At 38.8% G+C, this 26,300-nt stretch overlaps 1 protein-coding gene and 2 pseudogenes across 3 annotated transcripts in view; 2 read left to right on the forward strand and 1 right to left on the reverse strand.

Annotated features, from left to right (window-relative positions):
- The window catches only part of LOC306638507 (leucine-rich repeat-containing protein 59-like), an 88,199-nt pseudogene extending 62,659 nt beyond the window's left edge, over positions 1–25,540 (forward strand). The window contains exon 2 of the transcript in view: positions 25,030–25,540. The product of the transcript in view is annotated as a leucine-rich repeat-containing protein 59-like (transcript). The remainder of the gene's footprint in view (positions 1–25,029) is intronic.
- On the forward strand, positions 956–2,642 carry LOC306639086 (olfactory receptor 4B1-like). The gene has a single exon (XM_079102517.1). It carries the CDS (start codon positions 1,254–1,256, stop codon positions 2,181–2,183), a length of 930 nt encoding a protein of 309 aa, XP_078958643.1. The 5' UTR covers positions 956–1,253; the 3' UTR covers positions 2,184–2,642.
- LOC306639135 (olfactory receptor 4A47-like) lies at positions 16,620–17,779 on the reverse strand (annotated as a pseudogene). The gene has a single exon. The product of its transcript is annotated as an olfactory receptor 4A47-like (transcript).
- Positions 25,541–26,300: the final 760 nt, after the last annotated feature.

The following is a 26,300-nucleotide window of genomic DNA, read 5'->3' on the forward strand; positions in this document are numbered from 1 at the left end:
ATATTCCAACATTGTTAAAGAATGGATTTTTAATATCTTTGCTATATTTTAAAAATAATAGGTTGGTAAAGTGACAGATACGTTAATTAGCTTGATTGAATCATTTTACAGTACACATATTGATCATAACATTTTTATTTGTCAATTAAAAACGAATTGGTAACAAATAGTATGTTTCTGAAATCTTCCAGTACAAAAATCAGATAAAAATTAAAATATAGGGATAAGTCTTAGAGCAGGGAATCAAATTTTTCATGTTTTTCCTATTTGTTATCGATAAAATATGATTAAAACTTCAATTTGGACACCTTTATCTAGAGAATATTGTTTTGAGTTACATGATGTTGTTATCCTGAGGATGTATTATGGTCTCTATTTCTTCTGTGCAATCTGGTGTCTGTTTAGATATGTAACAACTTCATAGTATTTGCACCAGGGAGGAAACTTAGAGAGATGTCTTCATTCCTGTTATTGGACGCTTTGCTAGGGACTACCAACCTTGAACCACGACAGCAACTGGCCGCTATAGCAAGCTCTCAGAGGACATGCTGTTCGAGCGTAGGATTCAGTAGTTTATGTGGTGGCAAGTATGAAAAGTAAAGTGAAATGATGGAGAAAAACTACTGAGTTTAGTTCTCCCCAGAGTGTGTGAGCATTTGTCAGAAGCTGTGAGATTGGGGAAGAACGTCGACCTGTGTGAGCTGAAGACTGGAGTGATGGAGGAAAGAAGACAGCACAGAGGATTTTGGGAAAGGAGGGTTGTCAGTGAGAAGTAAGTCCCTGAGGGACAGGTGAAAGAAATAAGGAATACAGGAACAATGGTGTGTGTAAAGGGGATTTCCCAGGAGAATGCTATCAAAATGCAATGCAGATAATATAAATACAGGTTATTCACTAGCATTCACAAAATTCTAAATTGTCTTCTGGTGAGTTAAAACCTTCAAATGAAAGAAATGTTGGTTCTAAGTCCCAGAATTCACCATTTTCTGTGTGATCATGGATAAATAATAATTTTCTAAGCCTTCATTTTCTAATAATAAAAGTAAATTCATTAAAACGATTTAGTGTTAGATTGCTAAAAATTAATGTTGAATGATTACGTGTTGGCTAAATGAATGATTGAGTAGCATGCCTAGCGTGAACTGGTTTACACTCTTTAGGTGTTACCAGTGAGGTGAGTTTATGTAGTAATCACAGTTTACTTTTTTGCAGGCCTCTCACGATCTGGCATCCAGCACACCTGAACTGAATCCATGGCCAGTGCAAATAACGTGACTGAGTTAATAATCACAGGCCTCTTCCAGGATCCAGAGGTGCAGAGAGCATGCTTTGTGCTGTTTCTCCCCGTGTACCTGGCCACCGTGGTGGGCAACGGCATCATCGTTCTGACAGTAAATATCAGTAAGAGTCTGTGCTCCCCCATGTACTTCTTCCTTGGCTACCTGTCCCTGGTGGAGATCTGTTACTCCTCTACTGTGGTCCCTAAATTTATCACCGACTTACTTGCCAAGGTTAAAACCATCTCCCTGAAGGGCTGTCTGGCCCAGATCTTCTTCTTCCACTTCTTTGGGGTCACTGAGATCCTCTTGCTTGCGGTGATGGCCTATGACCGCTATGTAGCCATCTGTAAACCTCTTTACTACACAGCAATCATGAGCCGGCCTGTGTGCCACCGTCTGGTGGTTGGTTCCTGGATGGGGGGCTTTTTTCACTCCATAATTCAAATTTTCATCACCATTCCATTGCCCTTCTGTGGTCCCAATGTGATCGACCACTATTTCTGTGACCTTCATCCTTTATTTAAGATTGCCTGTACGGACACATTTGTGGTAGGTGTTATTATGTTCGTCAACAGTGGATTATTCTCTGTATTCTCCTTCCTCTTCTTGGTGTCCTCCTACATCGTCATCCTGTCCAGCCTGAGGAACCGCTCTGCAGAGGGGAGGCGCAAAGCCCTCTCCACCTGTGCCTCTCACATCACGGTAGTCATCTTGTTTTTTGGACCCGCCATCTTCCTGTACTTGCGACCCGCCTCTACCTACACCGAGGACAAGCTGGTGGCTGTGTTCTACACGGTCATCACCCCCATGCTGAACCCCATCATCTACACACTCAGAAATGCAGAAGTGAAAAATGCCATCAGGAAGTTGTGGGGCAGAAAAGTGAACTCGAGGATGGGATAAAAATGAAGACACGAAACGAAGAATATTGTGAACGGGGAAACTAAAAGTGTGATCTGATTTCAGACAACTGTGAAGGAGCAGAGCAAAAGCTCACCTCTTCTTCATTTTTGTTGTATTTTTAACGAGTTACTCTAACTCCATAGGATCATTTCAAACTCTGTCGTAACTATGTCACATGTGGATATCTGGTAGTATGCTGACATTGGGAGGCTTTCCACATCTTCTCCCGTAGTCAGCAGTGCGAAGCGTTTAGAACTTGGGTATGGATCACATGAAATGGAATTTCACCCAGTCACCTATCAGCAGTGTGATCTTGGCTATATTCACTTCACCTCTGAGGTTAGCACGCAGATCAGGAGAAGGTTGATGGCACTTGGAGACAAAAGTCCATGTTTTGACCAGTTTTCCTCACCAGTGTGATCTTAGGGGAGTCCCAGGAAGACTTTGGTATTTCACTGGGTGACTTCCTCCTCTTAACCTGCTTCTCATGCCTAAAATTCCATGGTAGGAGCAAGAGTGGTATTGTGATGGGCTGACAGATCTGGCTCCATGAGAATGTTGTAGGCCAGACTCTAAGGGAAATGACTACACAGACTCCACTTTGCTCTGAGAGTCCATGTTATGTAGGAGATAAGCTTCTCCCGTGGGAACACCCCACCTCTGTGCCCATCATAAGTTACTTGGTGTGACATGTTTAATAATATACAATGGTAACTCCTATGTAGTAAAGAATTGCTCTCTTTTGATTACTCTTGCTTCTAAACAATGTACCATGTGAACGGTGATTGTGTGGATATTAACAAACATTCTTTAGTTTGTACCTAGGTAAGGGTCATTTTGACCCACTTCCCCCTTTGTCGATGATCTCATGATGTTAATGTGTAATTTCAAATCATAGCAACAGACACTTATGATTAATGTGATTTTTGGTATAAGAACCCCTACAACCCTGTGGTCGGGGCTGTTCTCCCAATAGCCATTTTTTGGGGCATCGTGTGAGACAGTCAGCTGGCCAGCTTTATAAAGACTCTCAAATTTGGACTTCTCAGTGGTGATCTGTCTGTTCTTAAGTTGTGCCCCATAACAGTGTGAGCTGTAACCTAAGAAGGGCTTCTGTGTTTTTAACGGCTGAGAAAAATAATCAGAAGAATAAGATTTTTTGACACATTAAAGTTACGTGAAATTCAAATTTTAATGTCCATCATAAAGTTACCAGATGACAGTCATGCCCATATTTTACATGCTATCTGTGCCTGTTTCCATGCCACATGGGCAGAATCAAGCAGCGGTAACAGAGACTGCATGATCTGCAATGTCCCAAATATTTGTTCTCTAACTTTATAGGAAAAAGTTTACCCAGTCTTGGTTTAAGCACAGAATCATGTCTTGACTGCTAAAGGAGTAATTTGCAGATCAATGGTTCGAGGGCGTTTTCCTAATTCTGTAACTATCATACTCGATTGGTGCCTCCTCAGCTCCCTATATTGTCATCCTGGCTGTAAGATGCAGAATGGCAGCTGTTTCAAATGTCATATCTTCATATGAAGAGTGGGAGAGGCCCATTCCTTATTTTGAGAAATAATTCTAAGGAACTCTTCAGCACAGTGCCTTTATTTTTATTGGGCAGAACTAGGTCACAAGTTCACCCCCACCTGCAAAGGAGACTGGGAGAGTGAGCATTGGCAAAAGATAATGGGATTATGGGGTGGGCTTACATGAGGCAGGGTTTCTGCCCTGACTGAGCACATGGCTATTAGAACATCAGGTATGTCTTGAAGGAGGGAATGTTTTCCATAAGAGGTTTGGTGAGGTGGTTTCTTGGAGATTGGTGCACCTGGGCATAGAAAGTTAGTTCAAGATTTGACTCTGTCCCTAGATTGACTGAATAAAGTCCAAATCTACTACATAACGACTGTGCCACCTGAGACAAGCAACTGAAATTCACTGTGATTCTGTAACCTTGTCCTGGATGCCCTTAATGTCACAGATTTCCTAAGAGCAGACCCAGTTCTCATCTCCCTCTGATGGATGGAAGGCAGATCTGGGATGTGAATGCCTAGGAATTGTGAATGAGGGCCAAACTACCTTTGGAGTCCTTGCGGACAGAGAATGGGTCCTGTTTACACTTGTATTCCTGCATCTAAGGTTTCGGGTCAATTCACTGCAAATTCATTCCTCACATAGCAATTTGCTAATGTAGGTGAATTTCCACCAGTAATGTCCTGGACTTTTGATATATCAAAGCATGTTTCCACTAACCCTTGATAAAACTTGTAGTCCTTATGTTTTGTTGAAGTCTATAATGAGCAATGCATTTCGGGGGCAGATTTTGTGTATTTTGAAATTTTTGTGCATTTTTTAATTTCTTGGATACAGTGAATGTAAAAAGGGTAATATATATATGGTGTTATTTCTTTTCCAGTGAGTTTTACTATCAGTCAACTCTTGCTGCTCTTTCTCTTCATTCTTGAATTTATTTTCTCAAGCAAGGAATGTATAGTATAGTTCCAATTATAGAAGAGTAATCCCACCTGGGCATGTTTTTCCAAGAGTTAACCAAACTTACCTGGTCATATTGAGTTATCAGTCTCACTTCTTCACCCCCTTTGGTGTCTGTGCCCTTTTCCATGTGACTTTGCAGTTGGCATGATGAGTGGCAGATGATAGACACTCATCGCTGCTGAATGAATCATGTCAAGATTGTGTCAACATTATTTGTCTTCATCATTTGGGACGGGCTTAAGTCAGATGTGAGGTCCTTGGAGTGAGGGAGCTTTCTTGCTGGGATATCATTAAGATATAGGCATAGAAGTGGTAGTAACATATTATCTTCCAATTGAACAATACCAACTTTCCAAATGGTGTGAATATGCAAGGAAGTCATTCTTGTATTTGCTAATATTGTAATTGGTAAACCTTATATTTGGACAATACCTTGTTATTATTATTTCAAAGCCATTTCACATCTATTACTTCTCATAGACATCCTGTGAAGTCAATGAATATGAAATGTGAATTCCTAATGTATATGATAGTTTTGGAGTCCAAACATTGTTTAGATTAGGTTTTAGCTCCAAGGATCAGGATCTGAAACAAGGTAGAAGTAAAAAAGTAAACATGTCAGGGTAGAAGCATTCTCTTTATCTTGTTTCTCCATCCTTAATACCTTCCTTTCCAGTGTTTACCTCATGGCCCAAGAGGGCTGTTGGAGCTCCAGTCACAAAGCCAAGTTTCTGTCATCCTTAAAAGAGAAGTGACAAAATAAGTGCATATCCCCTTGAAGTTATAAAGAAGCCTGGGTAATATAATTTTTATTTTATTCCAGGTGGACATGTACTCAGATAAAAATTTAGAGGTTTAATGTTATAAAGGAAAGGAATAATCAAGTGTGGGTATCACCCATGAGATGCTCCAAGATAAATCAGGAACATGTCTGGGACCAGATCCAGCTATTCTGATTCAGTCATTTCCCTCTCTTGTAGTTCCCTTCCCGGATAGGTTTTACTTTTTAATCAACTTAAAATTAAATCTAGTGAAATGTAAAGACCTTAAATGTACAATTCAATGGTTTTTGAGAAACTTTTATCTCTGGGTAACTAAGGAGCATCCCAACTGAGCTGTAGATATTTTATCATCCCAGAAACTTCTCTTGGTTCTTTTTATGCACCTCTCTCTCCAACCTGAGCAGCCTCTGCTTTAAGTTCTATTATCATCGATTAATTTAGCCTCTTCCCAGGCATATATGAATGTAAGCTTTGGTATCTGGCTTTTTTTTTTTTTTTTTCACTCAACTCAGCACAATGTTTTTGAAAGTCATCTGTGTTTTGGATCCCAATAGTTTGTTCTTTTTATTAAGTAGAATTTCATTGCATTAATATACCACAATAAATAAAATTCACTTGTTGGATATTGGATTGATTTCGGTTTTTGGCGTTGGTGAAGTAAAGGTCCTGGAGACTTTAAAAATTATTCTTTAAAACAGATGAATGGATAAAGAAAATGTGGTGTACATACACACAGTGGAATATTATTCAGTCGTAAAAAGAATATTATGGCATTTGCAGGTAAATGGATGGAATTGGAGAATATCATGCTAAGTGAAATAAGTCAATCCCAAAAAACCAAAGCCTAATGTTTTCCCTGATAAGTGAATGATGATATATAAAGGGGGTGGGGAGTAAGAGAAGAATGGAGGAACTTCAGGTTATGTAGAGGGAAATGAGAGGGAGGAGCGGGTATGAAAAATGGTGGACTGAGGCAGAATCATTACCCTATGTACATGTATGATTACATGAATGGTATGAATCTACATCATGCACAACCACAGAAATGAATGATGTACATGATTTGTGTACAATGAATCAAATGCAGTCTGTAAAAATGAAAAAATAATTTAATAAAATAAAACGTTTTTTCTAAATAACTTTTTACAAGGAGGAATGTATATGGATTATTTCTTATTCTTTTTTAAGAATTTTATTTAATTATCATGGTGCTAGAGATAGTGCATGCGAGGCAGGTGCTCCACCACTGAGATACATTCCCATCCTAGATATACTCTTAATTCTAAAAGAAAAGGATTTGTGGGGTTTAAATTGAAACTGAAGAACCAAGGTCAAGATCAATGGTTAATCTTGACCAAGTTAGGAAATGAAATCAATTTTTATGACAAACATAAAGTGTTATATGAACAAGTGCAATTTAATATCACAAAATATTTTTAAAAACAGTTTCCTACAACAAGCATTCACAGATACAAATTTAAAAATTGATCTCCTATAGAGTTATTAAAGCAAACTTTCATCATAGAAATACTTTGGTTGAAAGACTTTTGCAGAAACTCAACTTTATGAGGACATATTATAGAATACACTTAAAAATTGTACTTAAACATTTTATCCTTTTATGTAATTATTTTCTTTAATTATTTGAAGTACTTATGTAATTATGTGCTAATTTTGTTTTGTGTTTCTTTCTCTATAAAAAATAATGTTTAACTCAGTTTTTAGATTTTTTATTTATTTATTTTTGCAGTGCTGGGGATTGAACCCAGGGCCTTGTGCTTGAAAGGTAAGCACTCTATGAACTGAGCTATATCCCCAGCCCTTAACTCAGTCTTTACATGTGCAAAACATATTGTGTTAAACTTTTTCTTGAATCTTAAAATGTCTCATTATAGTTTTTTCTTTACTTAGTAGTTGAAATGTATGACATTTTTCTGCAACTCTAAATGTAGTCAAGGCTGAATTAAGAATATTTGTGAGTGGCGCTTGTGTAGAGCCCATTCATTCACAAAGTTCTCTTATGGCATCTTTAAAATTTTCTGTCACATTAAATGTGAAACACACACAGGTGTGGTCAAGCACAGTAAGGAATTCCCATGTGCTCCACACCTAATTTCAATGCTTGGGAATTCAGAGCAGATCTACTTAATCTACAGTAGGCTACATCCAGGCAGTCCTGTGGACACTGCACTGGGGAATTCTCTGCCAAGTGGACAGTCCTGTGCCTTGGAGGATGTATCACACTCCCCCTGGCTCTCCCCACTTCATGTCAGCAGCACCTCCCTCACCAGCCACCTTGGACAACAGCCAATGGCTCCTCACAGTACCCAGAGTCCTCTGGGGTAAAATCACCCCTGGCTGGGAACCACCCCTCTGTACCTCTTCCACACCACAGGCTTTGAGAGGTGCCATTTCAGTTTCCCTAAGCTCAAACCCACCCTCTTGAGTACTGTCAGTTTATGGCAAGTCATATGATTAAGTTCCTGATGAGCAGGTGTGGTACCATTGCCTGTGAACAGCTCCATTCAAGTGAGTGCTCTCTGAGCACTGGGTGAATTTAATACGTTCACATTTCTCATTGATTCCTTTTTTTTTCCCCTAAAAGGCCTGTGAGGTCCTCCGTCCCCTGAGATCTTCTGCCTGATTAGGAAGGGGAAAAGGTACAGATCCATGGAGACCTCCTCTCACCTGATCATACCTTCTCCCTAGGTGTCCCTTAAGCACTATGAACTTAAGGCTGATCTGTCAGCATTCTTAGTTCTGTGGGGAACACCTGGGAGGTGAGTCGACTTTACTCCTATTTTTAAGTGTCAGGTAGATCTAAGACTCTGATGCCTCAGTCTCCCACATTCCCAAGACTATGGCTGCAAGTGGAACAGATTCCCCATCTTGGGTCTCCTGGCAAGCAGGAGTTCTGGTCCTAGATTGGCCTAATGCTTCTCCATTGGCTAACTGGCAGCTTGCATGAGCCCAGAGCTGTTCTTAGGGAGGAATTTGCATTCCTATCTTCAGAACAGGTTGCTGAGGTGAGAAGAGCAAAGTCACAGAAACATTGGTGTCAGTTTTGCTTTGTGAACATGAACTTCTTTGGTATGTGATGATTGATTTCACTCTTAAAGCAAAGGAAATGAGACTTAGGTTCATGATGTTTTACAAAGTTCTTCAATGTGGGTGTGAGGGCAGCCCTGTGCTGGCTCCAGGATTCAGAAATGGAGAAGGTATGGTCTTGGACCTTGGGGCCTTTGTTGTTACAATGTTTACTGAAATTCATGATGTAGCAAATACCATGCTAAGAAGGCCAGGGAAAACACACATCCACTGTCACTCACCCCAGTGACACTGAGTGCTATTAGGTGGTGGTCACATGAGCAAGCAGTGGAGATGGAGTAGTGAGAAGTTGTGGCCTCTCCTCAGGAGTCTCAGGGTAGGTGGGCATATAAAATAATATAATCCAGTGTGAAGTCCTGTTATTCCAAAATTCCCTGAGGGAAAGGGGGCCACTGGCTGTGAGACCCTCTGTTCTCACAACATGGATTTTCCACCTGAGAGGGATTCAAGGCAGCACACAGGATGGCAACTTAATATCCTGGAAAGATACAAGGAGTGGGATTCATGGTGTCTTGGTATGATTTGCATGTTATAGTTTGGGCCTTGAGTCTCAGCGAGATTAAAGAACTTGTTAGATATCACATAGACAGTATTTGGAAAAATCTTCACGTGAACCCAGGTGTCCAGAATGTTGGCAGTGCTTTCTTTCCTGAATGACTTGGTAGAATTTCCCAGTGATCTATGAACTGGGGGATGGACCTTGCCTTCTCCTTGTTTCTGTAGTTGTAAGTTCTCTCCATGAGCCCCCTCGGCCTCCTGGTGGTCTTTAACAACCTTAGCCCATCTTCAAACACAGCAGAAAGAAAGAAAATTCTGTGGCATGAGTGCAAATTGTCTGGCTCCTAAGCTCCGGTGTCCTGGAGTCTCCCTGAATGAGACCACAGTGACCTCAGTTAGCTTGAACAAAGTCCAGCATGGAGCAGCATAGTCTGAAAATCAGTCATTGGGTAGTCTTGTTGATGATGATATGTTGAAAGACTAGGACTTGAAGAAGGATGAGTCAGAAAATGAGTGGGCACAGGCTGGGAGGCTTTGTTGGCACTGGCTACATATGATTGGAAGAAATGACAATGCTGGCAAAGAGAATTGTGCATGGATTGAATGGACCCTTAGAAAGCAAGAAGGTCACACAGTGACAAAAACATAGAGCACAAGAATTAGGAAAGGAGCAGAAATAAGAGCTCAGACAAAGCCTTAGGATCCTCCTGAGATTGCTGATTTCAGGGAGGTACATCACAGGACATCTCTTCTGAAGCCTCTGAAGGGCACGTGGACAGGTTGAGAACACTGTCTTGGAAATCAATTTTAGGAAACAAGCAGAGAGAAGAATGATATAGGAAAGCTTCAGTTAAAGGATAATATGCAAAGGCAGAAGAAAGATCTATTATGTAGACACAGGAGCACTCTCCTGGCTGCCCTACATTGTTTAATGAGGGGATTTACTGATTTTTAATAGGTCTCCCCTCCTCTGCTATTTCCATGAGTCCAACTTCTGGACAAAATGATTTTATTTTCCAAGTGACAAGTATATTTGACAAATCCCCATATTTTGTAGAAAACCCACAATCCTAATAGTTCTTCATAAATTGGAATGAAGAATTCCAATTTTATTTTTTGTTATTCTTTCCTTTATTCTAGCCACTTGCCATAATGAACTTACAGTCATTGTCTGGATTCTTGAAATGCTCATCCCCTTCTATGCATCACTAACTCCCCCACATCTTTCAAATCCTAGCTCACAAACATCTCAAATAGGTGAGTGTCTCCATGTAACTCACTTACTTTATGAAGAAGTCTTTTGTATCATTTCAGGTCACACCACCCAAATAGCTGCCTCTTGGTGGTGACCTCATGGCTGCTACATACAATGTGACTGAATTCATCCTCCTGGGACTGTCTCCCAATCAGGAGGTGCAGAGAGTTTGCTTTGTGATTTTTCTGCTCTTGTACATGGCGATGGTGCTGGAGAACTTCCTCATTGTGCTCACTGTCATGACCAGCAGAAGTCTGGGATCCCCCATGTACTTCTTGCTCAGCTACCTGTCCTCTGTGGAGATCTGCTACTCCTCTACTATGACCCCTAAAGTCATCTCAGATCTACTGGTTGAAAGGAAAACCATATCTCTGTGGTGCTGCATGACAGAGCTTTTCTTCATGCACTTCTTTGGGGGCACTGAGATGTCACTACTCACAGTGATGGCCTATTACCAGTATGTCACCATCTGCAAGCCCCTCAACTACACCACCATCATGAGCCAGCAGGTGTGCATGGTCCTGGTGGGAATGGCATGGGCGGGAGGCTTCATGCATTCCTTTGCCCAGATCCTTCTCATCTTCCAACTGCCCTTCTGTGACCCCGATGTGATTGACCACTATTTCTGTGATGTGCTTCCCTTACTTGAACTTTCCTGCTCAGACACCTTCTTCATTGGCCTGCTGATTGTTGCTAATTGGGGGACTTTGAATGTGATCAGTCTTTCAGTCCTTTCGACATCCTATGTGGTCATCCTACTTCATCTGAGAACTCCGAGCTCTGATTTATTTTTAACATAAAAGAAAGGAATAAATCTTAAACACAAAGTCAGTACCATCCTTAACAGGAAAACAATAAAATTATTGATTCTTTCTACAAATCATTTTAAAACAGAATATTCCTCAATTTTATGTGAAATTTTTTTCAGATATTGATTTCTTTCTTTTTCTTCTTCTTTTTTTATTTGTTCTATTTAGTTATACAGGAGAGTAGAATGCATTTTCACACATCACACATAAATTTTGATTAGAATAGATAGTGATTTGTTCAATTTCTCATTTTTATTTATTTGTGATCAAATTAGCAAGTATATATTACTATCATTTCAATCTGGAATGTTCCCCAACACTGTTCAGACAACACTGATGACCAAAGATGTGGTATCTAAGAGGAATTGAGGATCACATGCAAAACGTCCTTCTAAACACATAACTTGAACATAAACCTAAAAAACAGCAAGCAAACCTAAACAGGAGCACACAGGACCTTCCACCAAATAACTGTCATGTACTCCAAGTTTTTTAGTTTCTTTTGTTCATGCCTAAAGGGTCATCCTAGCTCTTCATAGGTTGCATTCTTTTCATTGTGGGGGTTTTATCATGAACCTTGGGGGGAATTTTGAACTTCTCACACACAAAAAAAATTGTTCATAATATAGACAAGCTGTCTTCTGTGGCCTCATTCTTTTTTCTTCTTCTTCTTTTTTTTTTTCTAAGTCATTCTTGAAATTGTGATTTCAAGGTGACCATGAGAAGACTCTGGAGGAATTCCCTGAAAAACAAAATCATTTGGATCCAAAAAAATAGAAAGACTCAGGAATGGTTTCACATAAAAGGAATCCATGCTTCAGATATGACAGGAAAAATGCAATGTGTGTCTATTTTCTTTTGCTACAAAGAGAATGTTATTGGGACAGTTGGTGAAGTGGTAGTAAGCTGTGTGGATGGTGTAATAATATTGTCTCAATGTCAACCTCTCGATTTTCATCACTCTGCTGTGGTTATTTAATGGGTTTATTGTGTTTTGGAAAGGCTTAGAAGTTTAAATACAAAAGAGTCACCATGTCTTCATCTACTCATAAGCCTTTAAGTAAAAACTATTAAATCTATACATATAAATGACTAAGAGGACTGAAGAATGAAATATTAGGGTATTTACATATGTCTTTAATGATGTGTATACATATATATATATATATACTTGTTTGTACACATACAAAAAAATAGATAAGAGTGAAAAGCAAACATAGAAAAATATGAATATGTGGAGAAACTTGGGCAAAGTTCTCCAAAATATCTTGCAATTTTTACCTGAGTTTGAAATATGTCACATTCAAAATGTTTAAAAAAAAAAAAAAAAACCTGCACATGAAAAATATAGAAGTGTAAACAAAGCAAGAAACAATAGACTCAATGGGTACTTTTTGCTCAATGTATGCAAACAGGGCTGAATATCTTGTCATTATCCCTAGGTAAAAATCCTACCATACCTGAGCAGAGGGATGACTTTGTGGATTTGATCTGGATGTTATCTCAAGGTCATTGCATAGGGTTTTCAACCTCAATAAACCCTTGTTTGCACTGCTGTAAAATGGGTTCAATAAGAGTACTTACTACATGATGTTATTGGATGAATCAATACTCTGATATAACACATGGAATCCCACACAGCATACATAGAACAAGTCCTGAAAAGGATAAGTGTTTTATAAATGCTGATTGTGATTGTTACTCACAAACCTTCCTCAGAAAATATCACCAAAATTCTACTTAAGCTGTGTCAGAAAATGAACTACTTTTAAAAGGTAAAATTATTTCTATAAAACACTCTTTCAACAATTGTTTATTGTGTCCAACAGGATTATAAGGGCTAAGGATGAAACAGTTTATATTCTAGAAAAAAAACAAATAATAAATAAAAATTTTAAGTAAAATATACAAAGAACTGGTCAACAGTGCTAACCCTAAGTGTATAATTGAAATTTATCTGTGACAGGAATAAAAAATGTTGGGGCAAATTCCATTTTTTTTTTTTTTAACCAGGGATTAAACTGGGTCTAGCTAAGTTGCATACAACCTCACTTAGTTGCTGAGGCTGACTTTGAATTTGTGATCCCCCCTGTCTCAGTCTCAGGAGCAGTTGGGATTGCAGGTGTGCACCACGGTGCCTGGCTATTTCCTGGGAAACAAATTATCTAAAAGTTGTTTTAAGGAAGTGCTTCCAGAGCCAACTCAAAGTTGGTTCAAATTGGTTTTTCAAGTATAGGCATGCACAAAAGAAGATACACTAGCCTTGTGAAATGTGCTATTGCAAGTAACCGTTCAGACAATGATTATGACCATAGGTATTACATCTAAGAGGAATTCAGGGTCACAGGGAAAACATCCTGCCAAAGGCATGACCTGAACTGCAACCTAAAGAAACAGCACATGATCCTACACAGGAGCACACAGGACTTTCCACCAGAAAAATGTCATGTACTCTGCAAGTCTCTGAAGATGAGAAGCAGAGTTCTAGGGCCCTTTTGTGCAGACCTGGATGGTCATCAGCCTCTTCATAAGTAGCATATTTTTCAAGGAGGGGATTTTATCATGATCCGTGTGGAAGATTATGAGCTTATCACAAACACACAATAAAAGTTTATAATATGAACATGTGGTCTTCTGTTGCCTAAGTCCATTCTTGAAATGCTGATTTCAAGATGACCTTCAATAAATTCTGGAGACAGTTCCTGAAAAACAATGTAAGGACACTTGGATCCAGAAAAATTTAAGGCTCAGAAATGTTTCACATGAAAGAATCCATGCTTTACACATGACAGGAAAATGTAATGTGTGACTTTCTATTTTCTTTTGCCACATAGAGGATATTATTGGGACAGTTTGTGAAGTGGCAATATGCTGAGTGGATTTTATAATAACATTGTCTCAATATCAACCCCTTGCTTTTGCATTCTCTTGTGGTTATTCAATAAATGTCTCAAGTTTTGGAAAGACTTAGAGTTTTAGGACTAAAGAGTTATCATGTCTACAACTGACTCCTCAGTCTCTAAGAAAAGCTACCAATATATCTATACAAATAAATGGCTAAGAGAAATGAAAAATAAAAAATGATATTGACATGTGTTTAGTGACATGCATATATATATATGCATGTACACACATTCATATGTACTGATACAAAAAAAGAGACAAGAAAGTAACAAGCAAATGTGGAATAATTTTAATACATGGGAAGTCTGGGGAAAGGGTCTTCAGAATATCTTTCAACATATATAAGTTTGAAAATATTTAACACTTAAGATATTTTTAAACAAGCAACTATACATGATAAATGTAGAACTAAAACACCACTAAAAATGACAGAAATGATGGATTCTAACTCCTTATTTGCAAATAGGTCTGAAGGCCTTGTCCTTACCAGGTAACCAAACCTGCCATACCTGTGCACAGGCAGGACTTCTTGGATTGGGTCTGGACACTCTCCAGGTCATAACCTTTCACAGGGTTTTCAACCTCCATGAGCCCTTGTTTGTGCAACTGTAAAATGGCTCCAGTTAGAGTGCCCACCTCATGTTGTTCCTGGAGGACTTAATCATTGGAATGTAACAAGAGGAAACCCACATAACACGGGTAGAACAAGTCCTGAAAAGGATAACACTTTATAAATACTGGGTGTGATTGTTACTCACAAACCTTCAAAGAGAATATTAGCCCACTACTATTCACGTTGTCTCAGGAAATAAATTATTCTTAATGATAAAAATATTTCTATGAAGCACTCATGCAACAATGATTTACTATGGTTATCACTATTACAAGTGCTAAGGATTGAGTAGTAGCTCATAGTCTAGAGAAAATCAAATACCAAAAATTTTAAAGGAAAATATACAGAGAAGTGAGTCAACAGAACTAACCTTAAATGTTGTAATGTAACATTAAGGGTGACAGGCATGAGAAATTTGGGGGTGGATTTTTGAAATATGATCAAAATGTTTGTAATATTCCAAAATAGTGATGCATATATGGATATCTATACTCTCATATTATAAAAATCAATGCAAAAAACTCTAAAAAGACCCATAAGAATCCTTTGATATAAGGAAAAAACATAATGTAACCCTATCAAACTTTAGTCCACAAATGCCAAAATACAATAAAATCCTAAGTAGTAAGTGATCGTATTAGCATGTATAAGGGTAAACATTTTAATCACATAAATAACTACAAATGACATGTGTAGAAAAAACATACTATTTTAATTTTATTATTTCAATAAAATTTGACACATATCAGCTGTCGTCACCATTATTTCACATTATCCTGGATGTAACCATCAATCCAGCTCACCAAGAGAAATCTATTATGAGTGTTAGAATTTGAAAAGAAAGAAATGCTAACGATTAGGAAAATGACCAGGGAATACAGCAGGAAAACCAAGAAAGAATAAAGAAGTTACCCTTAAATTTGAAAGGGAAACACCAAATGAGTATAATCGTCAAAAAGTTGGGGACAGAAAAACAAAGATTAATGGACAATGTAATAAAGTGGAAACAAAATAATTCAACTGTGAATCTCTACTAACATAGAACTCATAGGGAAAAAGAACTGCAAAAACTAGAAAAACACATAGAAAAGCAATCATATGTTAGTAGTAATAGAAGCATCATCTTGAGTGTCTTTAATTTTTTGGTCACTGATATCAGATTGACAAACAAAAATCATACAGGTTTTGAGTGGACAATGATATTTTGATATATGTGTACATAGTGAGATGACAACTATAATTAGCATGTCCATCATGTCACATGATTAGAGTTTTCTTTAATCTTTTCATGGTAGGGCACTTCACAACTACCCTCTTATTAGGAGTCCAGTATACAATACAGCAAAGGTAACAGTAGCTACCATGCTTTTGACTCCAGAATTAGTTAGCTCCTATATGAAACTTGGTCCTCCTGGTCCAACACCTCCAGTTTCCCCACTCTGCAGCCACGACAACCATCATTCTTCTTTCTGCTCTGTGAGCGTGAAGACTTTAGTGTTCACATATGCATGACATCATGCAGTGTTTGTCTTCTGTGTCCGGCTTATATCATTTAGAATGATATTCTCTGAGACCACCCAGGTCACACAAATGATAAGCTTTCTTAACTTGGAGAACCTTGGAAACAGTGCCTGCACCCAGGATCAGTACTAGGAGATGCTGGTGAGGGACTCATCATATACTTTTTTACAGAAATACCATTTTGGAAGGGTTTCATTACAATATTCATACTTGTTATGCTTTCCAAATTTAATTTAAAAATAAAACTACTATCCTAAAATTACTAGGTAATGCTAGGAAAATCAAATAAAAAAGACATATATAACACTTTACTATCATAAAAAATAAACAAAAAATAAAATGAGGAATGACAACATAGTTACTACAAATGAAGGTAAAAAATTTGAATACACATCTTTGTAATGATATAAAAATTTTATTCATAGATTGCATAATTTTATTAAATTCCTGGTATATGTGCAAAAGAAATTCCTAGATTCCTTGATAAATCAGAAAATACAGAATGAGCAATACACTGGGGAAATATGTTAACATCAAAACCTATAATCTATTCTTTAGTTATGCTTAACAAAAATGACTTAGCAAATTAGTATCAGTTTTAGGTCTGAAATAAATAGTACATCCTAAGGAGACAGCTTCACAGTGAAATGTTTCTCTTCCTAGTGGGAGACTCAATGATTTCCTACCTGATGTGGCTTATTGTCCAGAGTTTCTTCATAGCATTTGTCATCTCTGAGTTTCTCAGAGTATAGATGAAGGGGTTCATCATGGGGGTTATGACCATATAAAACACACTCAGTGGCTTTTCAATGGGGAAAGTCTTAGCTGGTCTTGCATACATGAAAATACAGGGAACAAAGAAGAGAACAACCACAGTGATGTGGGAGCCACAGGTGGAGAGAGCTTTCCGTCTCCCTTCCTGACTCAGGTTCTTCAGAGAGTGAAAGATGACCACATAAGACATGAGTAAAAGCAGAAACATAATAACGCACATCAGCCCCCCCATTGGCAATCACTAAGAGGCCAGTGACATAGGTGTCAGCACAGACAAGTTGCAATAAGGGGTACATGTCACAAGTAAAGTGGTCAATGACATTGGGGCCACAGAATGGGAGCCCATAAATAATGCCAATTTGAAATGTAGAGTGCACAAAACCTCCAGCCCAGGAAACTACCAGCAGCACAACACACACCCATGGCCTCATGATCACCAAATAATGCAAGGGCTTACAGATGGCCACATAGCGGTCAAAGGCCATCACCTACAGAAGAGTGACCTCTGTCCCACCTAAAAGGTGTTCTGCAAAGAGCTGAAACATACAAAACTTTAAGGATATGACAACTTTTCCTAAGAACAAGTTTGAAATCAAATGGGGAGAAATGACAGATGAATAAATAATGTCTATAAATGATAAATTAGCAAGAAAGAAGTACATTGGAGTGCCCAGGGTCTCACTGAAGGTTACAGTTGTGACTATGAGCAGGTTCCCCAGCATGGTCAAAATGTAGAAGAGTAAGAACATAACAAAAAGTACTTTCTGCTCCTTTCGATTTTGTGTGAGGCCCAAGAGGACAAAGTAAGTTTCATTGTTCCTGTGTTCCATCTATTCACTTATTGATGCCAATTTCAGAGAGTAAAGCAGTTTACCTGTAAAACAATGAAAACTCCTGAGAAACAGTACAACCTCTTTTATTCATCTACCATATATGTTTGAAGCATCTACTGCTAGCACACTACCTTCAGTAGATATCTAGATCCAAGAAAAATAAGGTAAGTTTTCCTGCCCTGAGTGATTGGATACAAAACTATGTTGTCCAAAATTTAATGACCAACTGAGACACATGTTGATAAATATATTTCTTGAAGCCATGCTATTGATTCACAGCATTCTAAACCCATTCTAATCCTGTTGAGATTTGGAAAGTTACTCTTCAGATGTGTTTAAAGATATGAAATTACAAGAGAATGAAAGGAAAATCCATGTAAAGTTGTACTATGTATAAAGTCACACAGTATAAAACTGAACTGAACTTAAGGTAAAACTCACAAAGTATAAAACTCACTTAAGGTAGTATTCATATGAAGTGTGGATAAATCAATTAGTAATGGAAGACTACAGACCACAAGTCACTGTTTCAATAGTGGAACTGATTCTTTAGAAAATGATGCCCTTCCTCCACTTTCTTTGGCCCTCAGGTCCACTGGAAATGTCACCTCCAAGCATCTTAGCATTCTTGTTTCCAGGAACATTGTGCTCACAGTGATGTCTCCACTCTCCAAGGCAGAGGCCATCTCCACTGCTCTCCTCTTCTCTTGCACCAGTATCACCTCTCAATGTTCACGTTTCTACCCACCATCTCTTCGAAGCCATATGGGATCTTTCTGTCGTGATTATCAAACTCTCCCAACATGTATCCATTAATCAATCACAATGCTGGCTTCTTATGTTAGACATTTATTGCAGCAGCAGCACCTCTCTTCCTGATACCAAAACTGTCTTCGTCTGCTAGAGCTGAAGTCCTTTTAGACACAAATGTATTGTCTCAGAGTCCTGCTGCTAGAGAATCAAAATGAAGGTGTTGGTGGTGGTGGATCCCTCAGAAAACTGTGAGGGAAGGACCTGCTCCATCCTTGACTTGCTGATGACCAGTTTCTCTTCTTGTATCATTTTCCCCGCATTCAAATTTTCTATTCCAATAGAAGTTATATGGGTTTGGGACCTATCCTAATACAATTTTATACCTGGATGATCTTCACAAACAAACAAATTTCTTTGTTTCCATACAAGTCTGTTTCTTGCGGTACTGCACATTGGACATCAACATATAAATTACATGGGGTGGAGGACAGAAAGGTAGTAAAATGAAACAGACAGTATTATCCAATGTATATGTATGATTACATGAAGAGTGTGAATCTACATTGAGTACAACCATAGAAAAGAAAAGTTGTGCGCCATTTGTGTACACTGAATCAAAATGCAGTCTGTAAAAATTAAAAAAAATTAAATAAATTATATGATGTGGACACAATCAAACCATAATAGTTTCAGGTGATAACTTGACAAATGAACAGTTACCACAGTCTTAATATGCCAAAAACCTGAAACCTCCTTCTACAGACTTCGTCTGAACATTCTATGCTATCCTAACCCATAAATAACTCAAGCACTCTAAATTGCATTTCTTCAACATCTTCTCACCCTATTTTTCACCCTGGCATCTACAACTATTTCATTGATACCTTCAAGTAGACATCTTTTAGTATTTACAAAAGTAAATATTTTATTTTTCACAATAAATCTTCATTCTTAGGTGTTGTCTAACTAAAGGGTACTTCCTTCTGTCTTATCTTTCAGGTCAAATTCTGCCAGTGTTCTACCTTTCTTTATTTCTCTTATGTTGCTTATATATACATTTATATTGTCCTCTTGGCTCTCTATTTATAATGTCCTGCAAGTGTGATCATTCTCATATCATCCCCTTACACCCCTGTGGACAGCAGGAGCCCCTGCCACATCTAATATTGACTGTTTGGCAGATGCTCATTTCAGAGACCAGAAACAGACATCACAGTTGTGCAAGTGTTGGTGATTATTGTACAAAGTTGTGTGGTAGTCTAATCCTTCCATTTAGCAAACCGGAAATGTTCATAGCACACTATATTGTGCCACAGAGTTCACAGGAGGTGAGCTTTCAAGCATCAGCGTGTCCACTAGCACAGTAAGTCTCAGGGTCTAACCCAGGCTCACGTCATCAGAGGAGATGGAATCCCCATGCTGACTGAGGAAGCAGCTTTTCCCTTGGACCATCTACTTTTCCGGATGGAAGCAACAGTGTTGAGGACGCCGATGGTCCCTGAATTATATTTTCAATTTGTGGAATATATTTGTAATGTCTCTCCTATGCCATCTGAACAACCACTTTTTGCCTGTGGAAGTTTATCACTATTTTATTACATACTCAAATGACATAATGTCCTGTGTTATAAAACAGTTACACAACTTCAAAATCTTATTTCTTCTACTGACTATAAAATCCTACCTTTGGAAGCTTATCTGCAGTTGAAGGAGGAAATTTGATCTCCTCACAAATAGTGAGTAATCCCTCTTCCATCCAGTGTAGTCACAGAAGAAAAAAAGATGTGCTGTTCTTGGAAAATAAATTTCAAATCACACAACCATATTTGTCCATTTTCTCTGGAGTCCACTAAATACTGGAAAAAATAATTAGTGATTGTAGTGGTATTCAAAGAAATTTCATGGTAAAAAGAGAAAAATTATAATTTTTCATATTAAAACAATTAACTAAAAATGCAAACAACTTCAACAAGGAATAGCACACCTAGCATTTTTAAAAAAGAAAAATTTGATGTCTCTTTTGGTAACTTTAATGAATACCATTCAGTTTTTTAACCTGTCTCTTCTTGTCCTCATTAGCTAAACTCTTGTGCTTGGAATATGGATAGAGTACTCGTGCTTTTTCAAATCCTTCTTTAAGAATAATAAATGATCTTTAAAAAAAATCATAACTATTACTAACAGAGGAGAGCTTTTCCCTGACAGGGACAAAAATCACTAAAGATTTTATACCAGGAACACACGTTAATCATGGACAACTGGAATGTGTCCAAACTGATTCTGGCTTAATTGCACTCCCTGGGACTCTCCATATACTTTTAAAGGAACATCTATGTGTCAAGACCCAATCCATCAAACTCATGAGTAGAGTCACAAGGATGTAACAAGGAAAAATTGTTTCATAAATGTTATGGGACAAATAAACAAGAATAAAATATCATCCCCATTAATTTGTTCCAAAGAAGATGAGTTTATCACTTACTCCTTTTATGGGTCAGAGCAATTTTATTTTCTGTTTATTTAATCTTCAATTTTCTCCTTATGAGTTTGAGATCAATTATATTTTTAAAGGTTTATGCAGCTATAGTAACTAGTTATATATGTATTTTTTCTCTTTATTACTTCTTTTTCTAAAAACTAAATAGTAGTGCCAGCTGCAGTGGTGTAAGCCTGTAACCTCAATGGCTCAAGGGACTGAGGCAGGAGAATCATGACTTCAAAGCCAGCCTCAGGAACAGAGCTGTAATCTCTGATTTCAAAACAACAGATCATTGTGAGAGAAAAAGATAAGAGCAAGACACTCTTTGATTAAGGCAATTAAATGAGGTCTTTTTTTAAAGGTGAGATTTAAGCTAAAGTCCAAGGATTAGAAGTCAATTGTTCCTGTCACATATGGGAAGATCCAATGTGGAACACAGCTGGACAATTTCAAGATGGAGGTCATTGAACCTGAAGGGGGATAAGACAGGGAGAGGATGAAAAAATGGAAGGTGAAGACATGAGCAAGAACCAAGCCTTGCATGGGTATCACAGATATTACTAAGGAATCTGAACTACATTTAAAGCTCTTTTGAAATGAGAGTAAAGAGAACTTGCTGTTAGTTAAGCAAAAATGCTCAACAATTTGCAAACCAAATCCACCAAAGTGGTTCAAGATATATATACCATGGCCAAGTGAGATTATCTCAGATGTAGAAGCCTGTTTCAACATTCAAAAATCAATTAATGTAATTCATCACACCATAGGATAAGGAAGAAAAATCACAGGATTATATCAATGTTTGCAGAAAATATATTTAATAAAATTTGACTGCCCTTTGTTGTAAGGACATTCTGTAAACTATGAATAAAAGTTCCTAAGGTTTTTTAAAAAAGAGTATTTTCAAAGCAATCAAAACCTGACATCATCTTTAATAGTGAGAGTCTAGAAGCTTTACTGATAAAGATCACTTTTAGTCGGCTTTTCTGTATCCAAACCAGTTTCTTCCTCACACACTACTTACCTAGAGTTATTTTCCATTTAACCAGCATCAATGGATTAGTCCACTCATTAGATGAAGACTCTCATGAGCTAATCATTTCACCTCCAAAGATTCTTGCACTACCTCACACAGGAGATTGTGCAGGACACCTCATATCTAAACCATAACAATTAGGAACGAGGGAAACACCACTTTTCAACATTGTGCTCAATAGTAAGACAGGAAAAAGAAAGTTTAGAAGAAATAGAAGATATAAAACCATCCTTCTTTGCGGTTGACATCATCTATGAAGAAAATCACAAATACTTCTACAAAACTCTGGAACCAATAAATGATTAGTGTGAAGCTGAAATGCAAAACATGATGTGCAAATATCAATGACTTTCCTATATGCCAGCAATACACAAGTTAAATTGAAGTTAGAAACACAGTACCACTTACTCTGTTTCTCTCCAAAATGAAATACTTGAGTATTGCTCTAGCAAAATATGTACAAGACCATTGAGAGAAACTACAATGCTCTGATGAAAAAGATAGTAAATGAAAACTTACCCCTGCTCATGCACAGGAAGACTCAACATTGTCAAGATCAGGTTTTCCCATATCTATCTTTTCTATAATCAAAATATTTATGACCTGATTTGATAGATGTTAATGAACTAATTACCAAGTTAACATTCTGAGGCAAAGACACAGAAGGGGTAGCACCATGCCCAGGAGGGCATATTTTGAACAACAAAATTGGACAATGAACACTACCCAACATGAAAACTTGACATATAGCTATGTAATCAAGACTTGTAGTATTGGTGAAAGAGTATAGGAGATCTCCAAAGAGAAAAATAACACTGCCAATTTTAGAAGTTTCTCATGTACTAACATGCTCTTAACACACAGCCAAGCAATTGGGCTCTGTATTAGTCAGGGTTCTCTAGAGGAACAGAATCAACAGGATGTATGATTATAAAAAAGGAATTTTTTAGATTGGCTTACACGACCAGAAGCCAGATAATCCACCAAGGCTGTCTGTAGGCTGGAGAGCTTGAAGAACCAGTAGCTATGCAGTCCAAGAGGCAGAAGCCCCAGAACAAGAGGGATCAACAGTGCTACCCTAGTCCAACATCAAGGCTTCTGGAAACTATCTGGAGAAACACTAGCAGAGTCCACTTTGGAAGAGTGAAGAATCAAGAGTCCAATATCATCAGATGATCTAAGCAGCGATCAAGAACCCTTTCAAGAAGAGTTGAGTTTGCATCTGCATCTGCTTCCCTGTTCTTCCAATGTTTATTCCTCCAAGCCATCACTCTATTGGGTGATGCTGCCCATGCTTAGGGAGGGTCTTCACTTCAGTTCACTATCCCACATTCCAGTCATTCCTAGACAGGCCTTCATTGACACACCCAGAAGCCTCTTAATCATTGACATCTCTTAATCCAATCCAGTTGACAATTTAAATTAACCACTATAGTGGATGAATGATAAATGATGGACCATTACACAATAAAATATTATTGGTTACTAAAAAAAAATTGAGATACTGAAGCAAGGAAATACATAGAGGAAACTCAAAAGTATATTACCAAGGGAACAAGTCAGTATGAAAAGTTGTGTGGTTGCAATCATATGACTTTCCAGAAAAGTCAAAAATTGTGGAAAAATTAAAAATTTCAGTATTTGTGAAGCAGACAGAATTTTTTATTCAGTTCATCTCTTCTGTATGATACTATGAGGGTGAACACATCATTACATTTCCTTCCAAAACTATAGAAAGTGCAATTCCAAACACCAAAAGAGAACCATATGTAAACTAGGAACTCTGAATGATGTCATTGTTGATTAATGAATTCTGAAAGGAAATAATGTGGTGTGGGAAGTTGATAGTGTGGGCTACAGCTTAAATGTGCTCCCTAAATATCATGTGGTAGAAACAATGCAGCAGTGTTGAGAGGTGAGACCCTCAAGAGCAGATTACACAATGGAACATTACTCCACCTTAAAAAAGAATGGAATTATGACCTTTGCAGGTAAAAGGATGGAGTTGGAGAATATTGCGTAAGCGAGATAAACCAAACCCCATCAAAATAAAGGCCAACTGTTTTCTCTGATATGTGGATAGTGATCTATATTGGGGCAAATGAGGTGGCCAGGAGGGAAGAAAGGAGAAATTTTAGATTGGGCAGAGGGGAGTGAGGGCAGGGGAGATGGTATAGGAATGGGAAAATGTTGGAATGAGATGGACATTATTACTCTGCGTACATGTATGATTGCATGAATGGTGTATGTCTACATTGTATATTACCAGAGAAATGAAAAGTTGTGCTCCTTTTGTGTACAATGAGTCAAAATGCATTCTGCTGTCATTTATAACTAAATAGAATAAATAAAACAAACAAACAAATAAAAAATAAATAAATAAGTAGGATTATTGGCTGCACTGGTGGGAACGGTCCTGGGTCTGGGAGTGCCTCTGGCTGGGATACTTGCGGTAGTCTCCCAGAGACAGTGATGGTGGAGGGCACAGGGGGTGACCAGTTGGTGCACAACTGCTGAGTGACATGCTTTCAGCATCTCTCACTGGCTGGACAAACTCCCAGAGCTGGGGCCAATTCAATCAGCATCACCATGACCAAGGAGAAGGCCAGTAGGAAGGACAGGAACCTTTGAAACAAGCTGGATGGCAAGGAGCTGGACCTGAGCTCGGCAACCTGAATAAGGTCCTAGTCAACAGCTGGCTGCATTTCCAAAGGCCACTGTACCAGATCTGTCCTACCATAAAATGAGTAGTGGCCTCACACACCTGGTGAAACTGGTCCACAGTGAGAACAAGCTGCAGCTGCTGACTGACTTTGGCCATCTGGTCCACCTCCAACACCTGGATGAGCTCAACAGCAGGCTGGTCACACTGCCTGTCAGAGTTGCTCAGCTCAATAACCTGAAGTGACTGAACCTGAAGGACAACCTCTTGGACCCTGTCCTGGCCACAGTGGCCAATGACTGTTGGATGAGAAACAGTGTGAGCAGTGTGTAAACAAGGTGTCACAGCACATGAAGGCTGTGCAGGCAGATCAGGAGAGACACAGGCAGAAGCAGCTGGAAGGGCAACTAGAGGCAGAGAAGAGGCAGGAGGCCAAACAGAGAGCTAAGGAAGCTCAGGAGCCCAAACTGAGGAAGCGGAAAGGTACCAGAGAAGGAGCATCAGGGAAAGGAGTCCGATGCCCTCAAAACTTCCATGCGGGAGCAGGAGAAGGAGTCCAAGAAGAAAGCACATCAGGCCCCCAAATCCAAGTTTGGCTCCCATCCCTGCAACTCACCCGTGGAAACACACTCGGTCCTGGGCTGTGCTGAAGCTGCTGCTGCCACTTTTAGTGCTGCGTGTGGTCGATGGAATGGTTGCCTGTGGAGGGACAGCAGTGCTGCAGCAACCCCTCCTCCCCAGTGTGAACACCATCCAAGAAAATGCTGTGCAGGGTCTGTGCTGCCACGAGATCCTCCATGGGTTCTGCACACAATCTCTCAGCAGTGAGCTTGTCCTCTGCACCTGCGAACCTCGGGCCTTGGAGCTCACATTCCTATGGAATTGGCTTCTGCTGGACACAGCCTTTCAGACCAGAATTAACTGCCATCTTCAAATGGCTGCCAGTTGGTACTTGAGACCTCTGCTTTCTAGGACTTCTTGTTGTTCCTTAGTCAGGGTTCCTTGGTGGAATGAGAGGAAATGGAAGGTAGGAAGGGATAGTTACCTACAGGCTAAAGGAGTGGCCTTGGGGTGGAGAGAGAAAAAACAGCCTTTTCTAGTTGTTATACTAAGATGTGTAAAGGTAAGACTCATTGCTACTTAATGGTCAGCTACGACCACATTTATACTTTTGTGTCACAAACCCTTTCTTTAATTGATCCCTGGGTAGCCGAGGCTGATCAGGAGGCAGTGTGGTACTAGGACAAGAGGAACACCATGCTCAGAAAATCCAGTCAAAATCAGGAATGGGTTATCTATTTCATAAATGACCCCTAAGACATTCAACCATTTTAAGGACCATACAAAATCTCTGACTGAGAAAGGAACTTCACAACCATCAGCCCAAGTAACAACTGCAGGCAGAGTAAATGAGGCCATCCATAAGTCACCTGAAGTCTCCCAGATAGTCTAGGAAGAACCAGACTCCCACTCTGGTGTTCTTTCTTTCCTTAACATCATTTGGCCTCCTTTCTAATGTTCAGAGAGAACAGAACTCACACCAGAATTATGTCTCTGCCAAAGTACAAAATCTTTCCCTTTAGACAGA

This window comes from Sciurus vulgaris (assembly GCF_902686455.1).
Source record: "Sciurus vulgaris genome assembly, chromosome: 11".
NCBI classification, from domain to species: Eukaryota; Metazoa; Chordata; class Mammalia; order Rodentia; family Sciuridae; genus Sciurus; species Sciurus vulgaris.